The sequence below is a fragment of the Perissodus microlepis genome, chromosome 4 (genome assembly GCF_051167445.1).
Source record: "Perissodus microlepis isolate ML-2025 ecotype Zambia chromosome 4, ASM5116744v1, whole genome shotgun sequence".
In the NCBI taxonomy this organism is placed as follows: domain Eukaryota; kingdom Metazoa; phylum Chordata; class Actinopteri; order Cichliformes; family Cichlidae; genus Perissodus; species Perissodus microlepis.
Window position 1 is genome coordinate 19,582,997 of NC_140464.1, and position 22,879 is coordinate 19,605,875.

The following is a 22,879-nucleotide window of genomic DNA, read 5'->3' on the forward strand; positions in this document are numbered from 1 at the left end:
CTCACTCATTCAAAAATTGTTAGTGTTTCTGAGCTCATCTCCCCACAGACTGTAACTTGGCCTGGGCATCCCCAGAGACTGTACTGGAGTCCCTAGTTAATTCTGGGCCCTCTGTGAATCCTGAGCTGGAACAGCCACAGCTCCAGTCAGTGGAGATGTCTGTGAGCCTTGCAAAGCTCCAGCTGTCACTGAGACTTTTTCTCAAGTCTAAACTGAATTCTTTTGTTTTTGACAGCTCAAACCTTTGCTGAAGTTTGTACACTATGTGGAAATTCAAAGATAAAACTGAGTTCGAATTTGATTTTACAAGCTTTGATTGATCCCAAACTGATGTTGAGGTCCAGGCTCTGAGGAGGACGTAACTGATAGATCAGAAGATCTTCAACACCACTGGCTGAAACGCAGCTCCACCATAACAGAAAACTACAAGATGTCCTGACAGCACAAAATCTTCTGTCTGTTTATGTCACTGGTGTTGTAAATGGCCAAATTGTACAATAAGATAGTTGTTGAATGATTATGGTGTGGTTAATGTTTTTTACTACATCAGTGCATCTTACAGTAATTTCTGAAGAGTGACAGTCCACAGTATTAGCACGAAACAAAAAGAAATTAAACCCATCGCTTTACTACACCATATGTGCAGTAGTCCACGTTAATTTTGTGTTTGCCAGTTTGCTCTTCATACGAAATTCAGTTGTTCTGCATTGAAGTAGAAACAAGCACTTTGTCAGTATCTGTGTTACAAAGGTTGTGCATTCCTATAATGTTATGTTCTGTGAACGACGTCTGTTGTTCTTAAGGTTTCTGGGAATTATAAAGAATTAAGCCATCCAACTTAATTTGCTTAGTCAACTAAATCCTTCTTTATGTTCAAGGAGAATATTTGAATAAACAGATCCCATTTGTAATCCTCACTTGGAAGCACAGTCACGTCTGATAGATAGATAGATAGATAGATAGATAGATAGATAGATAGATAGATAGATAGATAGATAGATAGATAGATAGATAGATAGATAGATAGATAGATAGATAGATAGATAGATAGATAGATAGATAGATAGATAGATAGATATGTGTGAAATACAGTTGCCTCATGTGCCTAATAACTGGCTGTGGCACGCTGGGCAGCAAGAACTGCAATCACGTATTGTGATAACTGGAAATGTTAACTTTGTTTGTACAACACTATTAAAAACACAAAGTTACAGAGTGCTTCACAGTTTTAAAAAACACATGATAAATATATATGTTCAAACAAAGAGACACATAATCAACCACACAGTCAGACATTCATTCCAACATAAATGCAGACGCACAAACGGTCGCAATCCATGGGCAAAGATAAAGGGAGAAACATTTGGGGAAAGCTAACCTATAATTTTTTTTTGCAATATTCTGAAGTGAAAATATGATGATAATAGGGTTATGAATAATATGTTTGAGATATGTAAAAAGAAATGAATTATGTATGGAGCAGTAATTCATAATGGTGTGTTGTTATCATTTTAATTTTAAAAAATTACTTTTAAATAATTTTGGCCTTTTTGTGAAATAATTTTGTTTCTGTGTGACTGTGATGTTTAGAAAATCTGTGTTAAAAAACTTGTATAGTTTAACATTATTTGGGAGCTACTTTTTTCCTTCTTTTTGTAAATGAAATTTAATAGGGGGACTAATATTTCTGTCCTCATTTGTATATAAAATGTAATTAAACAGAACAGCAACACACATTGATGGAGTTGCCCATGGTGAGGCAGCAGGCTGGGGTGGGGGTCTTAGCTTGCTGCCTGATTGACAGGCTTCACCTATTTACCCAATAACGGGGAGAAACACAGACTGTATATGGAAGATGGACACCACCTTAATATCACCTATTTTTTTAAGCTGTGCATTTGTACGGCTCTTTACGGTGTTTTGAAAACAGGTGTGATGACAGATGGGTAGCTTATGGAAAAATTGTGTTGTGCAATTATGATTCAAATTTTCAGATTATCTTGAAATTTTAAATTAGGTATCTCAACATTTCAACTTTCTTTGTTGAAATTGTTTTTCTAACTACAGGAGTGTGCCGCCAGCTGGCCATTATACTCATGTAAGACACTGATGTGACTTTTCACACCCAGGAGCTGTACTGACCCCAATCTCCACATTGTTCTCACCTTGGTCCCCAGCAATAGATATGCAGATGAATAGTTGTTGAAATAGTTGATGAACAGATGCCTTCATTTATTTTTTATATGTCTGAATCTGACCAGTGGTACGACACTCTACACTGGATTAGGATCCTTTTCATTAAAATGTACTTTTAATATCCTGGCAAAGGTTTGCCTTCTTAAAACACAAATCACAGGAAATGCAATAAGCCAGCAGAATGGCAGCAGTATACTAAAAACCACCAGTGACTCCATGTTTAACATAATTTGCGAAGTGACTATGTAGGTTAGCTTGGTAGCACATGCAGCTTTGGGGTCAAATGTTGAAAAACACTGTATGAACTGCAACATCATGCAAATGTCCTCTTCAGTCATTTTAATTGTATTATTATACAAGAAAATGACTGAAGGCTACTGTTTACTTTTATACTCTGATAAAGCTGCTGGGCTTTTTTTTAAGTTCTCAGATCTTAACCAGAATATATCCAAGTCAAAGTTAGAAGTTTGCCGTGGACTGTGATGTGATGCAGCTGTAATTACCTGCACATAAAAACAACAGAAATAACTTAAAATTGGCTACATTTCATCTCAAATTTAATATTCAGCATACAACAATAACACACACGCACAAGGGCCTGCATCAGACCCACAGAGAAGTATTCTGAGTGGAAGATTCAGCCAGATATTGAGAAGCATTTGTCAACAATGATCTAGTCCAAAAATATCCAGGATCGGTAAACATTCAAGTGAAGCCATTACACCGCAGTCCCCTCTTTCCTCTGTCGCTCTTGTTCCTGCGTGTGGAAATAGTCTTTGTTAAGTAGAACATCCCTCTTTAAAGGCAGGACGGGCTCCTCTGCCGCTCTGCTGCCTCCTGCTTTCTTCTGTTGCGCCAGCAGCATTGCGCGGAGCAGGGGAGGGAAGGCGACGTATCGGACGGGCGGCTCGGGCAGAGGCTCAAAGTCCTTAAACTGCTGCTCCATGTGTTTGGGAATCAGGCGCCAGTCATGGTACATCACCTTGTCCATCTCTTTGACCTCGCTCTCCTTTTTCCCTGCAAATGATAGTTTGTGTGGAGAATATTTACCAAATCACACATTTCAGGCAACACAGATATTCATAAAATACTGATTAAAAATGGCTGTTACAGTAAAAACAAATAAGACAACACAGGCTACAATGACCATAAACAGTGCTATTATTATTATTAATAGATAAAACTAATCTTACCTTTATAAGTGAGGATGCCCCACGCTTTGCCGTGATCCATGTTCTACAAAACACAAGGAATAGTTTCCATTCCTTTAGTAACAGGAATCTCACTTTTATCTAGCATAACAGTGTGCAGGCTCCATGCTCTCACCTCGGATGTGTAGTCCACCTTGACCTTGGTGATCTGCCAGTAGCTGGGCTCGGAGTGGTCCTCCAGCCAGGATTTGCGGGTGAAGAGTCGGCCCACTCCGAACAGCCTCATCCCGGCCAGCAGGGAGAAGAGGCGGCTCTCCCTGCGGACATCCTGCCATGCTAACACCGGCAGCATCTTCCCCGTGAAGGGCCGCTTCATTGTCTCGTAGTCCAAGGCGTACTTCTGGGACTCCCGGGGCCGGGACTTGAGCTCTCTGTACGCCCGGATCTTCCGAGCCATCTCTGCGATGAAGCGAAGTCTCTTCTTCTTCACCATAACTGCGGTGTCTTCCTCACAGCTACGATAGACACGGGTCAGCGATTATCCTGAAAAAATAAATAAATAAAAAGAAATCATGTCATAGCTGATCTTGAATTATGTCTTTGACCTGTTAGAGAAACTAAATAAAACTGCAATCAAATGGAGAGCATCCTGTTAGCCGGTGTTCCCGGCTCCGTGCTAAATAACACCAGTTATAAGTCGTTCCAAACATTTGTTACCGATAGCAGTGAGCTACTATCGAAAGTGTTTAAAATCATTAAATATCTACATTAAATACCTGAAAACTCCCCAGAAGAGAACTGCCGCTACTTGACCTCCGCAAGCAAGGTGCAGAGCGTCCGACGCGCTCTTGGTCCGGGCATAAAATGGTCCGTGGGAACAGCCAGCGTGGTTTTGTTCCGTGTAAGGAGAAGTTCCGTCTTCATGAAAAATAATTTAAAAAAAATTAAGAAATGAAAAATTATCATTTCATAAGAGAGCTTAGATTAGCCAATAAAACGTATGCCAGGCAATCACACACGAACACAGTAAATACAAAGTATTTTAAATACAAAACCACCAATTAATGTGTTTTTAAGATGCAGTGGGTTTACGGGTCCTCTCGTCGTCTCAGTTTCCAAACAAATCCGTTTCATTTAAGTAACTTTATGTATTAATTTATTTGTTATAAATATCGATATTCCTTCCTTCTTATCTCAATAATTCACCGTTTAGTCGCCCTCTATGGAGGACCACAAGAGCCACTAGCCCGTCTGTCTTAGTCCTATTTTGCTTGCTGTATGTCCTTTTCCTTAAACCAAACGCAAAGAAAACTTACAGGCAGTTGAAATGAATGACAGGTGAAAACATTTTTTGTGAGTCATTTTCAAAATTAAACCCCCCAAAAGAAAAGAAACTTCTTTTCAACTATATGTAATATTAATTGTTAAGCTTTCTTTAATGTGCATTTATAATAATCAATAATCAATATTCTGAAATCCAAATGCATTTAGGCATGTAGACAGAGACCTGCTCAAGTTTAAAGTGAGCATCAACAAAGGTGATTTAAGTGACTCTGAACTTTGGTTCTTAGTGTCAGAGGGGGGGGCTTTGAACATTTCAGAAAATGCTCGTCTGCTGAGATTTCTCCAGTCACCACAGAGCATCTTTAGGATGTTAAATGTTGAATCTACGCCAGAATGAACTAAGTAGTTCTACAGGCAACAGAGGGCCAAACTCAGGACCACTAAGGTGTACCTAACAAAGTGTCTGTGAGTGCAGATTAACACCAGACAGTAAACAAAGGACTTATCGTCATTACTAAAGAACACAGGAGGATGGGGAAGATGAGTGTGCTGTGAGAAATGAGACACAAACAGCAATGAGTCACTGTCAGCTGCAGAAACATTCACAACAAAACCCGACCTCTTTAACAAGCGCCCAATTGACCAGCAAAAAACGAATTTGCTGCTACTAAATGAACAAATGGAGCCCATGCTGCATATTTAGCATTCATTTTATTTTCAGCTGAAAATCATGCTGATACAGAGAAAGGCAAGTGAAGGCCCTCACATACAGTATTAATAATATGACACAGTATAGAAGAAACACTTAGAATTTACAGTAAAACAGTAAGAAAAAAGTGCTTTGATGCATCGATGTGAAGACAAATTCATCTGCTGGACCACAATTAACTTCCTGGTGGTTACATTACTCTATATGGAGGACGAGGCGGCTGAAAGATTTTACTCAACTAGATGATCTGTGGCTCGTGAGTGATGAGCATGGTCCTCTGGTACTATCCCTGCTGCTCCATAATGACTCCCTAACCTCACCCACTGCCTCAGAGAATGCTTGTGTTGCATAGTACCTTAGGTATTTGTATCACTGTACTGAAACCAAGAACTTTGAGGACATCAGAAACGGGTGTCTGACCTCTGGGCAAAACACTAATGTTTCATTATTATGGTTTGAGACTACAGAGAATCTATTTACATATTTGACCCACATGTCTCACCGTACCCCAGGCTGTCATTCATGAACACTCAAATACTCAAATACCCATCAAGTACTCTCAGCTTCTCTGTACTGAAAAACATTTATATACAAAAAGTGTTTGTATATATTAGGGCAAGCTGCAAAACACAGCTGCAGCATGCATGTTTACACTTTTATGGTACGTCCCAGCCATCAACAGTATAAAAGATGGACTAAGTGTCTCAGGTCTGAAAACAGAAGCCACCAGGGGGCGATACCTGTGGTTCCTAAAAGACTTCTGGTCCCATAGTAATCTCTGGGGAAATGCCCCCCCTGCTGGGAGATCTGTAAACACTTTGCTGCAATAGATTCAATGTTCTAAAGAGCATTAAATCTATTTTATAAATTTGACTCCTTCCACAGTGCTTAGCAAATTTCTCAGATCACTTCCCAGTGAAAGGTTTACGCCACAGCTGCCCTAAATTATCAGTACTCAGAATTACCAAAATCCTAATGATTAGATTTTTTTTTTTTATAATATTTACTGTTTTATTTTTAAAAAATCAGAAAAAAATAGCAAAGCACATTATTAATTTTTAACAATATGCCAAATTACAGTTATTTAAGCTTTAGTGGTTGAATATTATGGTTGACTTTTTTATGACTGGTGGTCTGGTAAATTTGTTAAGCACTGCATGTGTAAGAAAGGTGGATTATCCAGGACATGCTCACATGCGGTTTTATAGTCAACTCCGCCTCCTTCTCATTGCACTGGATACCAAAATGCCAAGACGGCAACAGCAGAAATTCTTGGTGACGCTATGTCCATCTTTTTTTTTTTTTACCATTTATGGTCCCAGGAGATTATTGAAACATAACATTTTCTAAAAGTTATAATGTCCCAATAATCGATGAATCAATCAGAACATGGCTACAGTCAGGTTTTTGGGCAGTGATGCAGTTTAGGTGATGTTGCCTCCGTCCACCACCTGAGTGGAAAATAAGATGTACGCGAGGACATCTCAGGCCCATCCGTGTTACTTTTAAATGGTAAATGGCCTGTATTTGTATAGCGCTTTACTAGTCCCTAAGGACCCCAAAGCGCTTTACACATTCAGTCACCCACCCATTCACCCATTGGTGATGGTAAGCTACATTGTAGCCACAGCTGCCCTGGGGCAGACTGACAGAGGCGAGGCTGCCGGACACTGGTGCCACCGGGCCCTCTGACCACCACCAGTAGGCAACGGGTGAAGTGTCTTGCCCAAGGACACAACGACCGAGACTGTCAGAGCTCGAACCGGCAACCTTCCGATTATGAGACGAACTGCCAACTCTTGAGCCACAATCGCCATTGAAAATGAGAGAAAAAAAGGATATTAAGTCTCTTGATACGTCTACACTACAGTCACAGCTTGACTGCTTCACTTCAGATCGACTGTGGTGGTGAACAGAGGCAAAACAATCCTTTTCACAGACTCCTCGACCTGACTGTGCATGGTCTCAGTCTCAATGGTCATTGTAGCAGTAGTAGCACTGAGTCTGTCACAATGATGACACCTTTAGCCATATAAACCCATATTTGGACAAAGTGAACCGTATTCATATTAAACACATAGTGTGGGAGCGGATTACACAGCAGGAGGATGGATATCTTTCTGTACACAATTTCATATTTACTATTTTTTGCTCATCCACTTCACTGAGTGGATTTACAACACAGAGCTTGAACTTAATTCAGGGCCAGAAAAGCTGCTTTGACAAAGACTTTTTTTAAAAAAAGAGCTGAATAAACAGACATACCAAAATAATAGCTTGATGATGGATCTAGAAAGAAAGAAACTTTGACTTTTAAAACATAAAAAGTAACAGCAATGAAAATGTTAAAATATCAGCATTAAAAGGCTACACTAAATAATGCACACAGCTTTTTAGAAGGAAAAAAAAGCTGGAAGCTAGATGGATGATGTCTCCATGAATGTAACATATAACAGATATTTTTCAAGAAATGACGATTATCTGATGTGTCGTGAGAGGTGCATGCCTTGCTCAAACGTTATCGCTTTTTTTTTAAGGCTAAAAGCTGCAAAGTGCACTCAGGTTCATTTACTGTTAACTTTTAGCATTTAAGGAGCGAACAGTAGTTACAAAATATAGAATATCAGCTGATTCTGAGCAACATAGGAGAAACTTGCAGATGCCATTGAAACAAGTAACAAAGTCCTCTGATAAATCACTGACAACATTTAAAGTGAGAAAAACAGACATTAAATGCAGGATACGGGATGAAAATACAGAAAATTTCTATACAGTATCTGTTTTTTTTAACCCTCCCCATTTTGATGACCACCACATCCACCCATAACAAAATAACATGGTATATTTTCACCTTTTACTGAAGCTGGCTTTGAAACTCGACATGTGATGAGCATGAAGGATGGCATGAGAGAAGATCACAGTTTTCCACCGACGTTTAGTTCCCTCCGCTCGACCGCCCTCGTTACTTTCTCCAGACGACACTAATAAAGAAAGCTTGAGGCAGTTCAGTAACACTACATCAGATGCCAAAGGACACTAATGTCTGCCAGTGTTTATGGGGAGGTAGGATGCGAGTCGCCCAGTCATGTCCAGCGGCATCTCTTCCTCTGACAGGCCTCTGGATCGGACGAACAACCCTCTGAGTCGCTCTCAGAGGAGGACGGTCCTGCCAAGGCGGGGACAGGCAAACGTGAGGACTGCTCAGCCCCATCTGGGGTTTCTTCCATTGTGCCACAGTTAAGACTGAGCACCCAACCCAGTTTGTTGTGGAGCAAATGACGCAGGCCAGGTGGTAGGGGCAACACATCTAGGATGTCTATACAGTCTGGCACCAGCTGGCGAAGACGAGCACAGCACAGGTACAGCAGGGAGGTGGGTGCAGAGCAGGATCTGATGACCTTCATGCTGCTCTTCGCCGCTGTGGAGCACGCCATTGGATAAAACCTCTTATTCTGCAGCTCTGTAGCAGCAACTCCTGGATCAAGACAGGCGAGAAACCTGTATTATTGAGTTTCAGGAGCACACTGCGGTTCACATTCTTGTAAGATATTACAAGGTCTCCACTAAACAGCATCTGTTTCTTATGATTATAAAAACTCCTTCGCCTTTGCAGATAGTTGACCTATTAGGGCTGAGTCACACAGGCTTACAAGCTGGTCCACAACACACTGGGAACCTGCAGTTAAAATGGAAAAAGGCTTATGAACTTATAGTGGTTGCTGGAGGTTGCCACCAGTTGCTAGGTGAAACTGGCTGCAAAGATTGGTCACCAAAAACCTCCTTATAATTGCTTTGGTTTCTAGCATTTTCAACTTTTCACACTTTCACTACCTCTTGGTAAGTAGTTGGTGAGTTTTTGCAGATAAATCTGCATAGTCTGTGCAAACTACAGGCAAAGGAAGCAATCTGCTATCAAATAAAGCAATTGCAAGGATGTTTGTGGTTCCAAGCTTGTTGCTGCTCATTTTGTAGACCTGTGTGACCAGGGACAAATCAGAAATAAATTAGTATTTATGTAATCTAATCAGTAGAAAATTTTCCACAAACCTATGCACTTTCGATTTTTGAAGAATGTAAGTGTGCCGTGCCACGTGTCCAGATGAACTCCAATGATGGAACCTTGACCAAAACGTGAGGAGAAGTTCATTTTGTCTCCTTTATGATGCAACAAGCCTGGAAAATGAACAAAACCAATGATGTCTAAAATATAAAAACCCTTTTGAGCAACTACCGTTACATCAGGGGCACTTGTGTTTAAGTTACCAGTGTAAGAAAGCCCCCAGCTGTCTGCATCTTTTCCCAGCAGGCTGCAGAAGGTATGTCTGTATTTGTCCAGATTGACATCAGATGTACCAATACCAACCATCTGCGCAGTAATAAATAAACATTTAGGCACAAATAAACATTTCTTCTGCTTTTAGGACAATTTTTGGTGACTGTAAGGAAAATAAGAAGTCGAGCTTTACCATGTCTGTTCCATACACTGGGGACGTCATCTTAATTTCCCAGAAGTGCTGCCCGTCTGCAAGCTCCTTGGAGCCGCGGATTGCAGCTGTACCACAGCTGTATTCAGAGTGGAAGTTCACTTTGCGATTTTCGCAGCTCAGTAATGTTGCCGTTGATCGGCTGTTGGCATCCCAAACCCAATCAAAATCTGAAACATAACGAGTCATTTATTAAATATTAATGAGCATAACAAAAGACGATGTACTGTGTCCTGCCCCAGCTGTCATGTACCTTGGTCGTCCTCTCCACAGTGGCAGTCTTTAACCTGGAGAAAGCCTCGCAGACGAGGGTTGTAGCTGGTCTCTGCCTGGGAATCACAACCACAGTAGGACTCTCCGGTGACGGGTACTGCGCTGGGGACCGGTGGGACCATCACTGCTGAAAAGTCTCCCTCAGAGTCTGAATCACTTGCGTACTTTGGAGCAACAATGAAGAAATAAAAAGAGCAAAATGAACTGTCTACAGTGTTATTTATGCACAGACTTCACTGTCAGCCTACGAAAAAATGCTAAATGGGGATGCTGCATTGGAGGAGGCAAACAATGCTTTCCATCAATATCCTTTCAGCATAGAAACATCTCAAGTAGGGGTGGGCGGTAGAAACGATATAAATTGGCCAACGGTAGAGATTTTGACTATACCGCTCTACCGCGATAGCGCATGTTGATGGTGTCATCAAGCTGCGCCTGTTTTGGTCAAAAGCATTGCAGCGGTTGCAAACAACATCATCTGCAAATTATGCCGGGCGACAGTCATAGCAAAGAGATGAAGCACTTTTGGAATATGGGGAAAGCCAAAAACTGCGCTTCCTCCACTTCCATACCATTGATTCATTAATGCTGAATTCTCTCGCAGCTGCTCTATTCCCATGTTGTTGCAGTATATTAATGACTAACCTCATATTGTGGATGGATTATCTCAGTTGTTCTCCTGACTGAAGTTTGGTCCGTTTATAGCATCCTGCCATGCAATTGCATTTGTCCCTAACCAGCAGAAACCCTCATGTTAACTTTTATCGAGTGGAAAAAAGTTTGTCCTTCAGCTTCACTGTGCTAATGTTATGCTAACGTAGCGGTGTCACTAGCAATCTCGTAGCATATCATTGTATACCAGCTAGCTCAATTTCAGTAACCCTACAAACGTCACTGCTGTTTAGTTTTCGGTCTTCATTTATGTTGGAAGTGATAGCAGAGCTGTACATTTTAATTTTTTCAGAAATCTCTCAGTCAGAACGTGGCATATCATGTTTAGGTGGAAACTAACTTCCTGCTAACTTCTAACTCAGTTGAATTTAATAAATTTTAAGTTTTCATGGATGCCTGGATGTTAAACTTAATTGTTACACCTGGTAAAGCAGCAACACTGATCATTTTATTAAAGATTTATTAAAGATTATTAAAGAATTTAGACAGTTTTTAACTCTCAGTGATGTTGCAGTGTTCGTTTGACTTTGGGACCTGAAGTGGACGGAGTTTTGGAGCCAGATTACTCCGCAAGATAGCCGTAATGCTCCAGCAATCCATCAAGCCGTGCGGCTTCATAGCTTACCAAAGTCGTACTAAAACATTTTTGACAGATTTCTGCGAGCTGTGTACCACTTAAAATCGGTTCGAGGTCAGTAAGCGCAACCAGAATTCGTACATAAGGCGCACTGTCGATTTTTGAGAAAATTAAAGGATTTTAAGTGTGCCTCATAGTGTGTAAAATACGTTATACAGAAGAAAAGAATATATCGCGATATATATCGTTACCGCACATGCTTCAAATTATACCGTAATGTGGATTTTAGGCCATATCTCCCAGCCCTAACCTCAAGGCGATCATAGTTCCATTCTTCACTCTCAGAAGCCAACACAAGGGCCCGGGCATCAGCATCCCTCCGTATGCCTCCCCACACATATCTCCATGCACGACTGTTCCTGCTTCTCCTGGACATGGCAGCAGAGTCTCACTGTAGGAAGAACCTGCCAGTCTGCTGAGGTTTAGTCCAGATGTTGGAAGAATGGCATCAGTCCAGCTGCTGAAAGACAACAATGCAATATGATTATCTTGAAGAAAAAACAAAACAAAACAAGAACTCACATTAACTGAGCTGCTTTTAGTACTGAACGACAGAGGCGTGCATCTGTCTGCAGACCCCGTGTGACGTATAATGTGTATTATTCATATATCCTGGCTTGTCTGTATGGCAACATTTCCTACACCACGCATTTGTAGTACTATATTTTAAATTAATCCTGCAACCCGACCTCGAATCTCATGTTTAATCTATGTTATTTAAGACATTTCAGAAAGCATTTTCAGAGCAGCATTAGCCGTATCCCACTGAAACGTCCCCTCTGTATCGGCTAACGCTTACACGCATCACCATATCAGCATAGCATAGGCTAACTTTGTCCACAAATCAATTATATCACAAGTAAAAATTATTACCCCCTTGTTTATGTAGGAGACTATTTTTCACAAATAGCATTGTTTTAACTAACTAACACAAACAGCTAAAGCTAGCTACCTGGCTAGCCAGCAGAGCCGCGCATGTATGAACATGTTAGCTGGTAATAACAAGGTCAGAAGCACTTTACTAGTTATTATTGATACGTATTTACATTGCAACACGGGAAATACATCTAAGGCACATAAGGTCGCAATTTATCTGATGACATGCATCAATAAATCGGTCAAACCTGTTTAGGCTAGCTAGTTAGCTTTCGTTAGCTACCCGCTGCTACCATTGCTGAAAAATAAAAGCGAGACGTTCTTATTACCTGATTGTTGGTCACATTCAGTTTATACATAAAAACCGCTAAACCCGCAAAGACGTCGTCCCTTGAGTGTCTCGTATTACAAGCTAGTTCAGACAAGAAAGCGCGCCGGGCTTCTGTTTTCCATGACCTACTTTTTATGAGTGCGACCGTAAACAATAACAGGCAGGCTGAGGAGGAGCTGCGGCGCAGGAAGTTTTCTGCACACATGACAGACTCCTGTCATCATCTCAGCAGCCAGGAATGACTGGAGTCATTATACTCAGCCGTAAAAACAGCTATCCACCGCAGTGGAGAACATTTAGGGCATAAACATGGTAAAATACTGCAAATTTTGGTATCGATCCTATACCAAGTAAATAGAAGGCCCTTATTGCCGATACCAATAACGCCCATAAAGCCAGCTGAAGGCGAATGCATTGTGTCATGATTTATTGGATGAATTATCATTGATTTGCACATTTTGAACAATAAATCACTGTTTGTTTGTTTTTTACTTTCTACAACTTATTTACTTATTTGACACAACAAAACACACCTTTCAGGTTTTCACATATTTTGAAAAACTGGGTTTTTTGGAGACCCTGAGTGTAAATGTGCCCGCTTAAAGGACGCTGGGTCAGCCTCTGTTCATGGACTTTATAGGTTATAAATTAAATAGATGTGACAGTCAATACAAAAAGGTTCTGACATTTTTCATGGTGCATGTTTGAGGCATGTGCTACATACTGAACTTAGAGGATAGAAACAAACTATTGAGCTAATCCGCTAGTATTGATCAATACCAATATCAGTGCTGGTATTGATACAGTCAATAGGATCACTATTTATTCTCGGACTTCACTAAATTAGCTTTGCGTGATAGAAGCTGAACATAATCCTTAGTTATTTAATGTTGGGCCTATTCCACCACATCCCAAAAGTGCTCTGATTGAGGTCACTGTGGAGTTCATTTGAATATAATTATTTCAGTATCGCGTAAAAAACAAACAAACCCACACACACAACAAAAAAAAAACAAAAAAACAGTTTGAGATGATTTGAGCTTAGTGACATAACATCCTGCTGGAGTCAGAAGATGGGAACACTGTGGTCATGCAGGGATGAACATGGCCAGCAACAGTGCTCAGGTAGGTGTTTTACATGATGCTCAGTTGTTACCAAAGGCCTGAAGTGTGCCAATAAAATATCGCCCACACCATTACACCATTAGCAGCAGCCTGAGTTGTTGATACAATGCAGGATGGATCCATGCTTTCATGTTATTTATGCCAAATTGTGATATTACCGTCTGAATGTCAAGACTCATGAGACCAGGTAATGTTATGGACCAGACAGACATTCTTTCTAAAGACCAAAAGTAAATAACTACTTTTATCAATATAAGAATGTGTAGCTGAAACTGTTTGGGGTAAAAATACCCAACATATTGGCCAGTTTTAGATTGCATTTAAATGTTTAGGTATCCACTGTCTGCTTTCCTTTTGCAGTGTTTGGACATTTCATTAACAGATATACTTTAAAAATAAATACTGGACAGTGAGATTCTGGAGGAGGTTGAGTTTTATTTGGAAATCTGACAGGCATGGCTGAACAGTGAGCTCTCACCTTCAACAAAATAAAACAAACAAATCAAGACAGCAGCACTACAGGTAAACGATACAAGTGTCTGAGGACGTCATATTAAACATAAATCCACTTGCATACATTATGTACTCAGATCATTCACGCACACGCACACTGTCAACTCCATATGAACATGTGGACATCCTCCATTAATATTCACACTACATCCAGAGGAATTCCAAGCACTTATAACAATTACCCACAGTGCAATTAATCTAACTATACACAGATAATTTATATATATTTTTTTATGTATATAGGGTATTCAATAAACAGTACTCCATTTAGATAGCTTCAAAATCTTCATAGCTGTCCATAAATAGTGAAAAAAAAGTTTCAAAAATGGTCCCAGAAAAGAACATGAAAAAATAAAATACTAGTGTTCACGATATCTTCAGCAGTCTTAAACAGAGGTTGACAATATAAACCACCAAGAAAAAACAAAGAAACAAATAAATACATAAATAAACAAAAGGAGGGGAATGGGCAGAGGGGGGTAAATGTTGATACTCACACTCACAGCACAGACTGGTTACTACATTTACTGGGGGGCAGGGGGGCTCTGGATCACTGTACAGTTTAAGATCAGACAATAAATCAGGCAGACTGTCCACACATCATCCCACAACACACAGTACATGTTCATGCCCGTTCTGTACGCACAAGACCTGACACAACTGGATGGCTTTAAACAATATGGATAGAAACCTATCTGAGGACAGAGCTATCAAAGTCGAACGCCAATGTGTTTCTGTCGCCATCCCGTCCTGTCAGACCCACCGGCTGTAATGGAAGTAGGTGAAAATCTATTTGTTCTTGCTGCTCTGATGTGGAATGAATGAGATGGTGGCGTGATGGAGACACTTATTTTGTAGATAGGATGAGGGCCACGATGAGCCCGTAAAGACCCAGCACCTCGGCGAAGATCAGGATCAGGATCATGCCCACGAACAGCCGAGGCTGCTGAGCGGTCCCTCTCACGCCGGCATCACCCACGATGCCGATGGCGAACCCGGCCGCCAGGCCGCTCAGGCCAACGCTCAGACCGGCACCGAGATGCAGGAAACTCCTGTTGAAGAGAAGCAGTAGAAAATACTTGTTTTGTGAAGTTAGGAGCATTCACAGCCTGGTTCTGCCACAGGTTTCTTCTGTTAAAGGGGAGTTTTTCCCCTTCCCTCTGTTGCCAAGTGCTTGCTCATGGCAGCTGTTTGATTGTTGGCGTTTTCTCTATATTATTGTAGGGTCTTCACCTTAGAATATAAAGGGCCTTGAGGCGACTGTTTTGTGATTTGGTGCTATAGAATTGAACTGAAACATCTTTTTTGTCCATAGGTTAGAAATACTCAGTGAGTTTTATATGTAGCATCAAGTTGTGCACTGAAACTATGTTCACTCCTCTCTCTTGTTCCTCCTTTTAAACTTGCATGAAAAATATGAAAGAGGGTGCAGAGATGAGCAGTTTCACTCTACATGTTTTTGTTGTTGTATTTGCTGCTTTTTAGCAATTCTAACCGAAGGAATAAAAGCGCTGAATTCTGAAAAGAACAAGCCCAGTTTCAAATCTGCAATCTTTCTATGCATTATTAATAACTGGACTACATCAAATTGCTCAACAAGTCTGCACAGGAAGTGGCATGTTAAGGACTCGCCTAGTGGTTAATATGCATGCCCACTTAGGTTTTAAAAACAACAGGAACAAATAAAATTCAACCCTGGCTGGTCTCCCCAGAGAAATGTCCTCATCAGGGCTGCTACATAAATAATGTCAGAAGACCATTTGAAGTGCTTTCATACACAAAAGTGAACGCCTGTTTACGAGCATGGCGCTGTGTTTACAGTGAAAATAGTACACCTTGACTGCACAATACTAGTTTGGTTTGCCTGCCCACAAACACTGTGCTGTTGAGTCTCAGCAATATCACAAAACTGCCACCAGGAAACAAGTCATGATAAGCTGACTGAGACCTGCCCAGCAAAACAATGAAGAGCCGGATGAAACAAGTGGACCATGAAGGTGGTTAAACAGTAAGCTCAGGTCCCACAGGTTCACTTCTTTAAGGAGTTGGCAGAGATTATAATAGAGCTCAAAGGCCAGAGATACTCTTTTTAAAATGTTGCTATTATCTGATATCTGATTATCTGGTTTACAATTAAGTTGTGTATCTAAACAATAACTAGAGAAACCCGACTCAACATGATCTTGAATAACACGTTAGACACAGACAATGAAATTCAGATTGTCATTTTACTGTAGCATCACTATATGACAAACAAACAAAGATCCTTATGTATGAGAAGTTTATCTTACTTGTAAAGAGAGACTCTCTCAGATATGTTGTTCGCTATCAGCACAGCCACCACCAGCCCGTAGATGGCAATGATACCTGCCATGACCACAGGAATGATAGACTTCATGATGAGCTCTGGCCGCATCACAGACATGGCAGCGATGCCTGTGCCGCTCTTTGCCGTCCCATACGCTGCTCCTAACGCTGAGAAAGAGAGACGATAAATCTGCGTTAATGAAGCAAAGCTCTGAGTTTCATCTTCTGAGGCACGTTGCAGAAAGGATGAGAAATTCGACTGACAGTTCTTTCTTGCATTTCACCTACTTTTTAGCTTTCCTCACAAACCATCTCAGAAAAACGGCATGAAAAATGTTATAAGTTGTTAGACTGAAGTCTCGCTACGCAACACACCGCCCACTTCACTACTTTATGACTCTTTTCATGACTAATAATGCCACCGATGGGCGCTCGTCCAGCAATTTTGCCCTCCGCTCTGCTGTCACCTCGCATTTCACTGATGCCTGCTCGGCTCGTCACACTGCCATGAATGCTGCACACACCAAAATATTACAGTTTATACGTCCACAACAACTCTGCAATACACCCAGGCATCTGCAGGAATCTCAACCTGTTATTTTATCTGCATTTCCTGCTGCTGTTGATCACAAACTGCCTCTGCTTCTTTATCACTGTCTCCTATTTGCATGCAATTTCATTTGTTTTGCATTAGAAAACCCTCTGTGTTCACAGTAAACGTGAACTGTGCAAATGAAGACCAGAAAAGTGAGCAGCAGCATCTAAAAATGATGCTTACTTGTGATGATTGAGAGGTGATGAATGGGCTGTAACTATTGACAGAGCTGTTCTGTATTTTAATAGGTTGTATCTATAAACTAAAGGGGATTTATGCGTATATTTATTCTGTGCTCAGTATGATTTTTACAATCCCATCACATGCACTTAAACAGCTGCATGAACATTATTATTAAATACAGAGTGGATGGCTTGCAGGTCAGCCCCTCTGATCAGAAGAAGGCAGAGGTTCTGCCACAGAGCGGTGGCGTTCACATTTCAAATGTCGTTAATCCAGTGCATTCAGGCGCTATTCTTCAACACCTGGAGAGCGCAGATCGGTGCAGGGCAATTCCTCATCATTACATGTGACTTTGCTGGCTGCAAGCAGTGAGCAGCTGTGAACACGGCATGTTTGCAAAGAAGACTCGCTCAGTGGGGTGGATGAATAAATAATAATGGTACAATAACACACAGCTTTCCTCACTTCCCACTTGCTTGGCTGTGCAGTCACATTTACAGGCAATGGACTTCTCTGTAATATCCACACGCCTTTTGCAGTGAGATGTGTTGGATATGACGAGGGTGTTCAGCTACACAGGTGAACCATTTTCTTAAAAGTAACATCGGGGCTTCGTGTCTATAAATTGTGGACTGGATAAACAAAGAACAATCATACATCTCAAGTTGGCATTTTACTGAGTGTGACAGTAATCAAACTCAAATAATGAAGCTGTATGAAGGGGCTCCTAAATGCCTGTGGTGTATAAAATGATGGGTTACTGAAGTGCAACCAATGCACAGTTTGTGCTGAAATTAGAGGACACCCAAGGTTATTTTTTCCTCCCAAAACGCTTTTAAATACTTTAAGGGTCACTGAGAAAGGGCTAATATTAAATTTGATGTCAGGCTCATTAAACCAAGTTGTCTTTACGCAGCCTGCAGAAAACGTGAAAGCCTAAAAGAGAGCAAAGGTCACACAGGTATGCACAACTTAAGCAGCAGGCACACCTCAATGTGTGATTGAGATCTTATTAGGATACAGTGATCCAACTGGGTGTTGGCCACGACTTCACCAGTCCACATTCATGTTGTTGCCTTCTAAATGTCAATGTAAAATTCAATGCTTACATCAGGAATTAAAACAGGCTGATCATGCTCAAAATGATCCTTTTGGTGGGGTGATTATGAACATAAGCAGGATTTGTTTGCATACAGTTAAGATAAAGAGAGTGTTACTATACATAACAGGGGTGTATCCTTTCTCCTGCTATTTTTGGATATAAAAATCAGAGTCCTGAAAACCCTATTTTATTTATTTTAAATACGTCCACATATCCAGGGCAAAACAACACAGTTTGAATGCTACAGCTATTTCTGGCCTAATGTTAAATATATGTTGCTGTTTCATCAGTGCAAAAACCAGTCTGTCACGAGCACAGTTGCCTGCATCAGCAAGAATTACCATCACTTGATTGGCTTAACTTGGCCAAAAAATGTCTCCCACCAAGAGCACACTGTGAACCTTTCAGTGGGTGTGCTCCACACTGCACGACAGGCGGTGCAAATGAATGGGTGGGTTTCCCCCTTTTAATTTCTCCCGCTGATCTTTAGGCCTTTGATGCTGCCTGCTCTCCTGTAACACAGGAGCTCATTTAAACCAATAAAACCTCGGCAACCTTTAGCGAGGATGCCATGTTTCCTCCATCAAGATATCTGGCCTTCCCGTTTCCGTGAAATAACCCCATTATGGCAGATTACAGATGGCCTGACCAGGTCAGCTGCCACCTCCGTTGATGGGTGTGCGTCACCAACCAGCAGCAACCGGGACACATAGTTACAGCCTGGCTCACGCAGAGGGAGGCAGCCTGCAAGAGCAAGGTGAGGACAGCAGCTTGATGTCGATGGAATCCCTCCCCCTTGCCCTCGCCTCTCCTTCGCAACGCATCCCCTGGCAGGTGTGCGAGTCGAGAAAGCGCCGGGGCTTCTCTACGCTCAAACCCTGCCGCTGGTTGATCTCTAACATCACCCACGAACTCAACACCTGGCCGAGCTAACCAGCCGTTAGCGTTATGACAGCGAAAACGAGGATGCCAAGATGAAGAAGCTGGTGTAGTTACCGCTGAAGACCATGGCCGCAGAGGCACCCATCACGGCGAAGAAAGGCGAGTACTCGGGGCTCTCCTCAGAAGACATTCTCGCACTTTTTCCTCAGGGCGATACGGCTACGGAGCAGACGGACTTCTCGTCAGGGTTTCCCCTATCCCACCTTGGGCTTTCGGGCAACTTAAAACAGTAGGAGGGGGGCGACAACGTAGCGGGCAGCAAGAGGACCGGTGTAGAAGAGGGGAAAATGGCGAAACGGAAAAAGTCACGTGGCCAACCATCCAGGAAGGTTCCATTTAGGGATTTTCCCGGGGGGTAAGGGAGTGGGGTGCTCGACACAAACAGACACTAATATAATATAACCAATAATACAACTGCTGATTAATACATACACATTGAAACATATTACATAATAAAATATCGTTTGTAAATTCAAGGCAATTGAAAGTGAATTTCAAATTGATTGTACGTCACATAATGCATTTATTACTACAACATGCTATATGAGTTTTTTTGCCCCGTCCATGAATTATGGTACGCTCTGCTGCTGCTGCTGCAAGCTGCGCTGACTGCGGTTGAAACGCTAGTCGTCACTGCAAGCTGGCGTATTAATTATTAGGTTTAAAATAAACAGCAGACTCCACCATAAGCGGCGTCTGCACCCTATAATTTAAAAATACAACAACAAATAAACAGTTTAATGTGGACACAGCGAGAAAACACAGTAACCCTGAGTCCATATTAACCATTAACGCCATCCATCCATCCTCCAGCACAGGAGCCTACAGGGCATGTCTGTGGTGTGCTGTTTTCTGCAGGGCAATACCTTTCGGGGAAATTTGGATTTAAAATAAGAGCAGAAACTCTTTGGGAGACCAAATATCAAATAACTACTCAAGAAACTAAGCAAAGCTTAAAGATGCACCCCGGAGTCGTCATTTCAAGGTGACACCAACATGAAAATGGGTGTTTCTTATATCAGCTAAAGGGGTCTTCCACCCCAAAATATAGACTTACTCAAACTTTGATTTTAGTCATCTTTAAATTTGATCAGATCCTGATTAAATGTATGTTTGCTGTGATTAAAGAGTGATTGTTCTGCAAAATATTTAGTTACTTTGCCACGATGAATAATAAAGTTTGAGCCAAATCAAATCAGCTTAATCACAGTAGCTTGTTTTACTGATTTTACTGCTGTATTCCACTGAAGGGTCAGAGATGAATCTGTGTCGATCACTAGTAAATGTTCACATATTTGAAGCTCAGTTTAAATCCTCATGAATTTCATTCTCTTGAAAGCCATAAGTGTCTTAAAAGCAAGGCATTAAAATTCTCTTCTGACACTTTTGGTTCAACCTTTTTATAAAAACACATTCATCTGTTTAAATGGTGGAACATTTTTAACTCATGGTGTTACATTTTGATTTCCTTCTCATCTAAAAGAGATGTATGACTCAAGCAGCATTCAGCACCAGCTAAAATTCCTTTTAGATACCCTTTGTAAGTTAATTTGCTAAAACAAATAAATAAAAAATAAATAAATAAAAGGAGTAGTGCACATCTTGTAAAGCTGTCAATCCAGCACCTTCCAGCTCCACCCCGACTTTGCTAGGTAGATTTAACGTATTTAGTCTCCCAAAGGATGCATTTTATTTCCTGTATTATTTCCAGATAGGCGAGTGGATTCATATGTGGGCTTACCTCCCACTGCACAGCTTTTCTTTATGGAAACTTGTATGATGCAGTATAACTGAAAATTCAGGAGATCCTTGAATTTGTTCACTTTTCTCACATGAATCAAATTACAAAACAGTCACAGGCATGAAAAGGTGAACACATAGCAGCTGAAAGTGTACTGCACACACATGACTGTCAGCAGCCTCTCCAGCAAAGGATTAGCTGTTGGAGCCCATTCATGTGACACGTGTGTGTTTAACATATGATCACCGCCTCTTTACATTTTTATTCTCTTTAGGGAAATGTGATCTCCCTGGCAGGTCCAATGCTAGCTCGCTGATAGCAAAACAATTCAAATTTAACATTTTAAACTACAAAACCAGTTGTGTCCACAAATTGATTTATTGCAGAGTTATAACATGCCTTAAAGGTTAGAAGTTAAAGGCACATAAATGCAGTGATGATGCTCTTAGAAATACTTCTTATCATTGTGTTTCTTTATGAATCCCCCTTGCACAAAAGTTAGTGAATAAATCCAGCTGATATTTTATGTCACCAGCTCTCATAGAGGTATATTTTTGGTTTTTTGAGACAGGCGCAGGTTGTTCCAAACACCTCTGGGAGCTCGCCACAGTTCTGCTGTGGATTTACTGTCTCAGCGTCTTCTGTGTCTTCATGTAATCCCAGAGATCAGGGCTCTGTGGAGGCCAAGCCATCTGTTGCTGGATGAAGCTACTTGTTCCTCCTCACAGCTGAACACAGTGCTTTATGCCTCTGGCTGTATTTTTGGACTCGCTGTCATGCTGTAAAATAAATCTGGGTCTGATCGGGTGGCACTGAAATGAGAGCGGTAAGAATTAAAGGTGATAAAATCTCTGCACAGCACTGGTGTCTAAACATAACTACACTACAGCACCACCTGCTGGCTGACTTCCAGCACCATCTGTTGGCACAGAATCGGATTTGTTCCACAGACGGCGAGAGCTCCGCTGACATGCGTAAAAAGACATTTTCTTAAAAAGCTGCTGTCATAAAAATGCAGCCACATCTGAACAGTTTCTGAACACAAAGGCAACACAACTATTATCAGCATCACTAATAGGTGCAAATATTTAGTCTTTTAAATTTGCATTTTCATTTTAATATCACTATTTATGAAATTAGAGTTAGGCTACGTCCACACGTACCCGGGTATTTTTGAAAACGCAGATTTTTCTATGCGTTTGCACCTTTCGTCCACACGTAAACGGCGTTTTTGGTCACTGAAAACGGAGATTTTTAAAAACTTCGGCCAGGGTGGATATTTTTGAAAACTCCGTTTTTGCATTTACGCGTGGACAAGAAAAACGGAGAAAACGGATAAAACGCAGCGTCAAAGGTGTGCGCCTTTTTTGACGTCACACTGTGCGCCACGTTATTGTTTCGATGAAATGAATTTCTACAATACTGTTACTGTTAATTGTACTCTGCAGTGTTTAAATGCTTACATATACACACACAGTTACTGTCCCTCCACACATACCACTCGGTTCTGCTTCTATGCCCCAGCTTTGTTTACTTTTTCCCACCGAGGCTTCTAGACTTCTGATTGGCCAACATTTCTACACGGTTAAGAATATATCGCCACCTGTTGCTTTGGCATGTTCCTAGCAGTCTTTTCCTTCATTTCTGCCTTTACGTGTGGACGGGATTATTTTTTAAAACGAAAACGGAAAATCTCCGTTTTCAAAAATACCCGTGTACGTGTGGACGTAGCCTTAAAGTAATGAAAACTGTTGACTT

General features: G+C 41.2%; 3 protein-coding genes across 4 annotated transcripts; all 3 read right to left on the reverse strand.

Annotated features, from left to right (window-relative positions):
• Positions 1–2,736: 2,736 nt before the first annotated feature.
• Positions 2,737–4,234, reverse strand: mrps34 (mitochondrial ribosomal protein S34). The gene is made up of 4 exons (XM_084926359.1): positions 4,124–4,234; positions 3,523–3,890; positions 3,390–3,432; positions 2,737–3,213 (listed from the first exon to the last, which is right to left on the reverse strand). Exons 2-4 carry the CDS (start codon positions 3,838–3,840, stop codon positions 2,915–2,917), a joined length of 660 nt encoding a protein of 219 aa, XP_084782485.1. The 5' UTR covers positions 3,841–3,890; positions 4,124–4,234; the 3' UTR covers positions 2,737–2,914.
• Positions 4,235–5,323: 1,089 nt separating this feature from the next.
• spsb3a (splA/ryanodine receptor domain and SOCS box containing 3a) lies at positions 5,324–14,047 on the reverse strand. 2 transcript variants are annotated; one of them, XM_084926362.1, is made up of 7 exons: positions 12,612–14,047; positions 11,657–11,863; positions 10,078–10,261; positions 9,807–9,994; positions 9,604–9,706; positions 9,388–9,513; positions 5,324–8,815 (listed from the first exon to the last, which is right to left on the reverse strand). In XM_084926362.1, the coding sequence occupies exons 2-7, from the start codon at positions 11,780–11,782 to the stop codon at positions 8,424–8,426; spliced, it is 1,119 nt and encodes a 372-aa protein (XP_084782488.1). In that variant the 5' UTR covers positions 11,783–11,863; positions 12,612–14,047; the 3' UTR covers positions 5,324–8,423. The 2 variants fall into 2 exon arrangements, with proteins under 2 accessions (XP_084782488.1, XP_084782487.1); XM_084926361.1 differs by having other exon boundaries at positions 11,657–11,866.
• A 106-nt stretch (positions 14,048–14,153) lies between these two features.
• Positions 14,154–19,694, reverse strand: atp6v0ca (ATPase H+ transporting V0 subunit ca). The gene is made up of 3 exons (XM_084926365.1): positions 19,435–19,694; positions 16,543–16,726; positions 14,154–15,303 (listed from the first exon to the last, which is right to left on the reverse strand). Exons 1-3 carry the CDS (start codon positions 19,508–19,510, stop codon positions 15,099–15,101), a joined length of 465 nt encoding a protein of 154 aa, XP_084782491.1. The 5' UTR covers positions 19,511–19,694; the 3' UTR covers positions 14,154–15,098.
• Between the last annotated feature and the right edge of the window lie 3,185 nt (positions 19,695–22,879).